The sequence below is a fragment of the Aspergillus eucalypticola genome (assembly GCF_003184535.1).
Source record: "Aspergillus eucalypticola CBS 122712 chromosome Unknown BO83scaffold_93, whole genome shotgun sequence".
Lineage (NCBI taxonomy): Eukaryota > Fungi > Ascomycota > Eurotiomycetes > Eurotiales > Aspergillaceae > Aspergillus > Aspergillus eucalypticola.
Window position 1 is genome coordinate 359 of NW_020290367.1, and position 6,644 is coordinate 7,002.

At 59.9% G+C, this 6,644-nt stretch overlaps 4 protein-coding genes across 4 annotated transcripts, besides 7 other annotated features; 3 read left to right on the forward strand and 1 right to left on the reverse strand.

Annotated features, from left to right (window-relative positions):
- Positions 1-9: part of a sequence feature (Protein overlapping with rRNA (BO83DRAFT_271935, PWY61559.1) was converted to a misc_feature.) that runs on past the window's edge.
- A 646-nt stretch (positions 10-655) lies between these two features.
- Positions 656-1,484, forward strand: BO83DRAFT_463814 (uncharacterized protein; the record flags this gene model as incomplete). Its single annotated transcript, XM_025537368.1, has 2 exons — positions 656-1,372; positions 1,415-1,484. Coding segments are annotated over exons 1-2 (305 nt in total), but the record flags the coding sequence as incomplete, so codon positions are not given.
- A 475-nt stretch (positions 1,485-1,959) lies between these two features.
- On the forward strand, positions 1,960-2,555 carry BO83DRAFT_442467 (uncharacterized protein; the record flags this gene model as incomplete). Its single annotated transcript, XM_025536414.1, has 1 exon — positions 1,960-2,555. One exon carries the CDS (start codon positions 1,960-1,962, stop codon positions 2,518-2,520), a length of 561 nt encoding a protein of 186 aa, XP_025381720.1. The 3' UTR covers positions 2,521-2,555.
- A 107-nt stretch (positions 2,556-2,662) lies between these two features.
- Positions 2,663-3,016, reverse strand: BO83DRAFT_394537 (uncharacterized protein; the record flags this gene model as incomplete). Its single annotated transcript, XM_025533013.1, has 1 exon — positions 2,663-3,016. One exon carries the CDS (start codon positions 3,014-3,016, stop codon positions 2,663-2,665), a length of 354 nt encoding a protein of 117 aa, XP_025381721.1.
- A 215-nt stretch (positions 3,017-3,231) lies between these two features.
- On the forward strand, positions 3,232-3,726 carry BO83DRAFT_404419 (uncharacterized protein; the record flags this gene model as incomplete). Its single annotated transcript, XM_025533713.1, has 3 exons — positions 3,232-3,266; positions 3,412-3,534; positions 3,555-3,726. 3 exons carry the CDS (start codon positions 3,232-3,234, stop codon positions 3,724-3,726), a joined length of 330 nt encoding a protein of 109 aa, XP_025381722.1.
- A 1,239-nt stretch (positions 3,727-4,965) lies between these two features.
- Positions 4,966-5,051: a sequence feature (Protein overlapping with rRNA (BO83DRAFT_327710, PWY61564.1) was converted to a misc_feature.).
- A 32-nt stretch (positions 5,052-5,083) lies between these two features.
- Positions 5,084-5,197: a sequence feature (Protein overlapping with rRNA (BO83DRAFT_327710, PWY61564.1) was converted to a misc_feature.).
- Positions 5,198-5,235: 38 nt separating this feature from the next.
- Positions 5,236-5,296: a sequence feature (Protein overlapping with rRNA (BO83DRAFT_327710, PWY61564.1) was converted to a misc_feature.).
- Positions 5,297-5,314: 18 nt separating this feature from the next.
- Positions 5,315-5,344: a sequence feature (Protein overlapping with rRNA (BO83DRAFT_274698, PWY61565.1) was converted to a misc_feature.).
- A 19-nt stretch (positions 5,345-5,363) lies between these two features.
- Positions 5,364-5,472: a sequence feature (Protein overlapping with rRNA (BO83DRAFT_274698, PWY61565.1) was converted to a misc_feature.).
- Positions 5,473-5,504: 32 nt separating this feature from the next.
- Positions 5,505-5,590: a sequence feature (Protein overlapping with rRNA (BO83DRAFT_274698, PWY61565.1) was converted to a misc_feature.).
- Positions 5,591-6,644: the final 1,054 nt, after the last annotated feature.

Below are 6,644 nucleotides of genomic sequence, written 5' to 3' on the forward strand. Positions count from 1 at the left end.
CAAGGCCATGCGATTCGTTAAGTTATTATGATTCACCAAGGAGCCCCGAAGGGCATTGGTTTTTTATCTAATAAATACACCCCTTCCGAAGTCGAGGTTTTCAGCATGTATTAGCTCTAGAATTACCACAGGTATCCATGTAGTAAGGTACTATCAAATAAACGATAACTGATTTAATGAGCCATTCGCAGTTTCACAGTATAAAGTGCTTATACTTAGACATGCATGGCTTAATCTTTGAGACAAGCATATGACTACTGGCAGAATCAACCAGATACCTAGTTCCTGCAGGGTGTGCCCGGGAGCGTATCCGTAGATATGCTCCGCAAGACGCACCCCAAAGCCTCCGAAGAGGCAGCGTGTAACGTAGGCTTCACTCTGGAAGGGGCACACGAAGTGCCCGGCCACAGCGACACCCCCGGCGCACCGGGAGTACACAGATGACCATCCAATTGCCCCCACTGTAGCCCCCCAGGAACCGGTCCGCACGCAGGTAGACCCGGCCAGGAATCGCCTTTGCAGGCGTTGGCAGGCTGCGGCATACGGCCCTCGGGTGGAGGGTCCAGACTCCGCGGACACGCCGACGAACGGCGGCTCCCGCGGAGCGGCTCCCCCCGGGAATCTGTAAAAGAAGGCTGGCCAGCGGCCAACGATCCACAGACTCCATCGGTGCCGGGGACCGAGAACGGCCCCCGGGCTTCAGACACCCCGGCAACAACGGGCACCCCCGGGCATGATTAAGCCGGCGCGCCTCTGACTTGGCAAGCTACAGATCCCCGCGACACGATATCTCAGGGGTCACGGGCGCGTCCGCAAGGGACACTCCGGACCTCCAGTCGACTCGCAGCCGCGGGGCAGAGCACCTAAGACCAGAGAACACACCAGCCGCGCGGGAGAAATACCAACGGGCCGGGGTGGGCGGGCACCCCCGTTCCTGAAGCGAGGCCCCGAAGGACCTGTGCGCCACCAGTCACGGAGAGGTGACCTGCCTGGCAGGGAAGAAGTGTGGGTGGGCTTCCAGCAGCTGAGATCAGCTGCCTTTCACCTTCCACATAGTACCACCGGCCCTCCCTGGCCCGCAGACCGGCGCGCAAACGTTTTGTGGTCCGAAAGTGAACCGGGGGGGACCCATATAGTATGTGGTGGTCCGTGCGTCAGCCGCTTTTCCCATACAAAGTGGGCCACCCACACATGCCCTCTACCCGGGCTGCAAGGGGACTTAGGCATTTCTGTCCACGCTCGCTGCCCGTTACGCGGCCATACGCTCCGACGTTACGCCCGTTGTGCTCACTCTCGCAAACCGCTGTCGGCCGCCCACGCCGCCAACACCCACTCCTGTGCCCTTCCACTCCTCCGCCCACCGGCCAGTCACGTGGGCCTCCGCCGTAGTTGTGAGGGCTACACAAAACGCAAGCGCCCGGCTGTGCGCCCCCCTCCCCACGCCGGTTGACGGTCCGAGGCGTCGCTACATGGCGATGTGGAGAGGTTGATCGGTGGATTTGCCAGCCCGTGCGGCCTACGACCTGCCTGAGAGGCGTTGTCGGTGGGCGACCTACAAGGATCTCTACGGTGCATGTACGCGAGGTCGGCCAGATATTAGATTTTGGTGTGTTGTGTATCTCTCCATCTCTCCATCTACAGTGTACATTATCTCTATCGTTGTACTATAAACTACACATCGGTGATCTGAATCGAGCGACGTTGCTTACTGGGGGGACGTGCTTGGGTCAGAGCCGTTGGCCATAAGTGGTGGTGCTCCTTGGTTGACCCGGGCGATATATATATATAATCGGCTGCAGGACTAGATCGGATCACACCAAGAGGCCGATGGCCGGCATCCGTGATGGAATTCGCACATGGACAGTCCCGAGCCATCGCTTAATGTCGCCCACGGGTTAGACAGAGCCATCCTTGGTCGTAGAATGACATCCAGAGTCAACATACTTGGTGACCCCCACCATGTCGCTTGGCCAACTGGTCAGCTCCAACGCCCATACAAAGTGGGCCGGCCGGCCGACCACCCGCACGCCGCAATCCGCAGCCATCCACGGCCATCCCGGCCGCCTCGCTGCCTCGCCATCCGCGCGCGCGCCCTACCCCCCATCCCGGCCCGTCTCTCCCCGCGGCGCCTCGCATCACCCCATCTCACCCGGCCAACTGGTCAATTCCCTTCGCCAGCACGCACGCAACTCGCCGCGGGCACCGGACGCCTGCCTGCCTGGCCCTCGCCGTGAGCGCCGGCCGGTCAGCCGCCCCCGCCCTACAGGTGCTCCGGCGCCGTGTGGCCGGCCATCCTGCGTGCAAACGTTCTGTGGTCCGAAAGTGATTCGTGGGGACGCCCACCGGCCCACCGCGTCCTGGCGACCGTCTCGCGCGGCCAACTGGTCAACGGCCCTTGGACGCGCACAAGGGCCCGGACGGCCTCCTTGCCTTGACGCCGTTCGAGCCAAGTCAACGCGATTTGATTCCAGATCCATCCCTTCCTTCCTCGGCGAAGTCGAATGGCCAACTGGCGTATGAAGTTGGTCGAAGAGAAGGAGGGAGGGACCCTGGCTCATGGCCGGGGGTCCCATCCCAGAGCCCCCTCCAACCGCCCGGCGCTGCCGGACCTGTCAGTGGGGGAGGTGTATAACACAAATCTAGCCAAGGACGGGCTGACAGATCACTCGACCACGTTTGCACGCAGGATGGCGGCCCACGGCCGGAGCACCTGTAGGGCGGGGCGGCTGACCGGCCGGCGCTCACGGCGAGGGCCAGGCAGGCAGGCGTCCGGTGCCCGCGGCGAGTTGCGTGCGTGCTGGCGAAGGGAATTGACCAGTTGGCCGGGTGAGATGGGGTGATGCGAGGCGCCGCGGGGAGAGACGGGCCGGGATGGGGGGTAGGGCGCGCGCGCGGATGGCGAGGCAGCGAGGCGGCCGGGATGGCCGTGGATGGCTGCGGATTGCGGCGTGCGGGTGGTCGGCCGGCCGGCCCACTTTGTATGGGCGTTGGAGCTGACCAGTTGGCCAAGCGACATGGTGGGGGTCACCAAGTATGTTGACTCTGGATGTCATTCTACGACCAAGGATGGCTCTGTCTAACCCGTGGGCGACATTAAGCGATGGCTCGGGACTGTCCATGTGCGAATTCCATCACGGATGCCGGCCATCGGCCTCTTGGTGTGATCCGATCTAGTCCTGCAGCCGATTATATATATATATCGCCCGGGTCAACCAAGGAGCACCACCACTTATGGCCAACGGCTCTGACCCAAGCACGTCCCCCCAGTAAGCAACGTCGCTCGATTCAGATCACCGATGTGTAGTTTATAGTACAACGATAGAGATAATGTACACTGTAGATGGAGAGATGGAGAGATACACAACACACCAAAATCTAATATCTGGCCGACCTCGCGTACATGCACCGTAGAGATCCTTGTAGGTCGCCCACCGACAACGCCTCTCAGGCAGGTCGTAGGCCGCACGGGCTGGCAAATCCACCGATCAACCTCTCCACATCGCCATGTAGCGACGCCTCGGACCGTCAACCGGCGTGGGGAGGGGGGCGCACAGCCGGGCGCTTGCGTTTTGTGTAGCCCTCACAACTACGGCGGAGGCCCACGTGACTGGCCGGTGGGCGGAGGAGTGGAAGGGCACAGGAGTGGGTGTTGGCGGCGTGGGCGGCCGACAGCGGTTTGCGAGAGTGAGCACAACGGGCGTAACGTCGGAGCGTATGGCCGCGTAACGGGCAGCGAGCGTGGACAGAAATGCCTAAGTCCCCTTGCAGCCCGGGTAGAGGGCATGTGTGGGTGGCCCACTTTGTATGGGAAAAGCGGCTGACGCACGGACCACCACATACTATATGGGTCCCCCCGGTTCACTTTCGGACCACAAAACGTTTGCGCGCCGGTCTGCGGGCCAGGGAGGGCCGGTGGTACTATGTGGAAGGTGAAAGGCAGCTGATCTCAGCTGCTGGAAGCCCACCCACACTTCTTCCCTGCCAGGCAGGTCACCTCTCCGTGACTGGTGGCGCACAGGTCCTTCGGGGCCTCGCTTCAGGAACGGGGGTGCCCGCCCACCCCGGCCCGTTGGTATTTCTCCCGCGCGGCTGGTGTGTTCTCTGGTCTTAGGTGCTCTGCCCCGCGGCTGCGAGTCGACTGGAGGTCCGGAGTGTCCCTTGCGGACGCGCCCGTGACCCCTGAGATATCGTGTCGCGGGGATCTGTAGCTTGCCAAGTCAGAGGCGCGCCGGCTTAATCATGCCCGGGGGTGCCCGTTGTTGCCGGGGTGTCTGAAGCCCGGGGGCCGTTCTCGGTCCCCGGCACCGATGGAGTCTGTGGATCGTTGGCCGCTGGCCAGCCTTCTTTTACAGATTCCCGGGGGGAGCCGCTCCGCGGGAGCCGCCGTTCGTCGGCGTGTCCGCGGAGTCTGGACCCTCCACCCGAGGGCCGTATGCCGCAGCCTGCCAACGCCTGCAAAGGCGATTCCTGGCCGGGTCTACCTGCGTGCGGACCGGTTCCTGGGGGGCTACAGTGGGGGCAATTGGATGGTCATCTGTGTACTCCCGGTGCGCCGGGGGTGTCGCTGTGGCCGGGCACTTCGTGTGCCCCTTCCAGAGTGAAGCCTACGTTACACGCTGCCTCTTCGGAGGCTTTGGGGTGCGTCTTGCGGAGCATATCTACGGATACGCTCCCGGGCACACCCTGCAGGAACTAGGTATCTGGTTGATTCTGCCAGTAGTCATATGCTTGTCTCAAAGATTAAGCCATGCATGTCTAAGTATAAGCACTTTATACTGTGAAACTGCGAATGGCTCATTAAATCAGTTATCGTTTATTTGATAGTACCTTACTACATGGATACCTGTGGTAATTCTAGAGCTAATACATGCTGAAAACCTCGACTTCGGAAGGGGTGTATTTATTAGATAAAAAACCAATGCCCTTCGGGGCTCCTTGGTGAATCATAATAACTTAACGAATCGCATGGCCTTGCGCCGGCGATGGTTCATTCAAATTTCTGCCCTATCAACTTTCGATGGTAGGATAGTGGCCTACCATGGTGGCAACGGGTAACGGGGAATTAGGGTTCGATTCCGGAGAGGGAGCCTGAGAAACGGCTACCACATCCAAGGAAGGCAGCAGGCGCGCAAATTACCCAATCCCGACACGGGGAGGTAGTGACAATAAATACTGATACGGGGCTCTTTTGGGTCTCGTAATTGGAATGAGTACAATCTAAATCCCTTAACGTAGGAACAATTGGAGGGCAAGTCTGGTGCCAGCAGCCTGCGGTAATTACCATGGCTCGCAATAGCTGCTCATGTACTGTCAAGTTGTTGCTCGTTAAGGGATTTAGATTGTACTCATTCCAATTACGAGACCCAAAAGAGCCCCGTATCAGTATTTATTGTCACTACCTCCCCGTGTCGGGATTGGGTAATTTGCGCGCCTGCTGCCTTCCTTGGATGTGGTAGCCGTTTCTCAGGCTCCCTCTCCGGAATCGAACCCTAATTCCCCGTTACCCGTTGCCACCATGGTAGGCCACTATCCTACCATCGAAAGTTGATAGGGCAGAAATTTGAATGAACCATCGCCGGCGCAAGGCCATGCGATTCGTTAAGTTATTATGATTCACCAAGGAGCCCCGAAGGGCATTGGTTTTTTATCTAATAAATACACCCCTTCCGAAGTCGAGGTTTTCAGCATGTATTAGCTCTAGAATTACCACAGGTATCCATGTAGTAAGGTACTATCAAATAAACGATAACTGATTTAATGAGCCATTCGCAGTTTCACAGTATAAAGTGCTTATACTTAGACATGCATGGCTTAATCTTTGAGACAAGCATATGACTACTGGCAGAATCAACCAGATACCTAGTTCCTGCAGGGTGTGCCCGGGAGCGTATCCGTAGATATGCTCCGCAAGACGCACCCCAAAGCCTCCGAAGAGGCAGCGTGTAACGTAGGCTTCACTCTGGAAGGGGCACACGAAGTGCCCGGCCACAGCGACACCCCGGCGCACCGGGAGTACACAGATGACCATCCAATTGCCCCCACTGTAGCCCCCCAGGAACCGGTCCGCACGCAGGTAGACCCGGCCAGGAATCGCCTTTGCAGGCGTTGGCAGGCTGCGGCATACGGCCCTCGGGTGGAGGGTCCAGACTCCGCGGACACGCCGACGAACGGCGGCTCCCGCGGAGCGGCTCCCCCCGGGAATCTGTAAAAGAAGGCTGGCCAGCGGCCAACGATCCACAGACTCCATCGGTGCCGGGGACCGAGAACGGCCCCGGGCTTCAGACACCCCGGCAACAACGGGCACCCCGGGCATGATTAAGCCGGCGCGCCTCTGACTTGGCAAGCTACAGATCCCCGCGACACGATATCTCAGGGGTCACGGGCGCGTCCGCAAGGGACACTCCGGACCTCCAGTCGACTCGCAGCCGCGGGGCAGAGCACCTAAGACCAGAGAACACACCAGCCGCGCGGGAGAAATACCAACGGGCCGGGGTGGGCGGGCACCCCCGTTCCTGAAGCGAGGCCCCGAAGGACCTGTGCGCCACCAGTCACGGAGAGGTGACCTGCCTGGCAGGGAAGAAGTGTGGGTGGGCTTCCAGCAGCTGAGATCAGCTGCCTTTCACCTTCCACATAGTACCACCGGC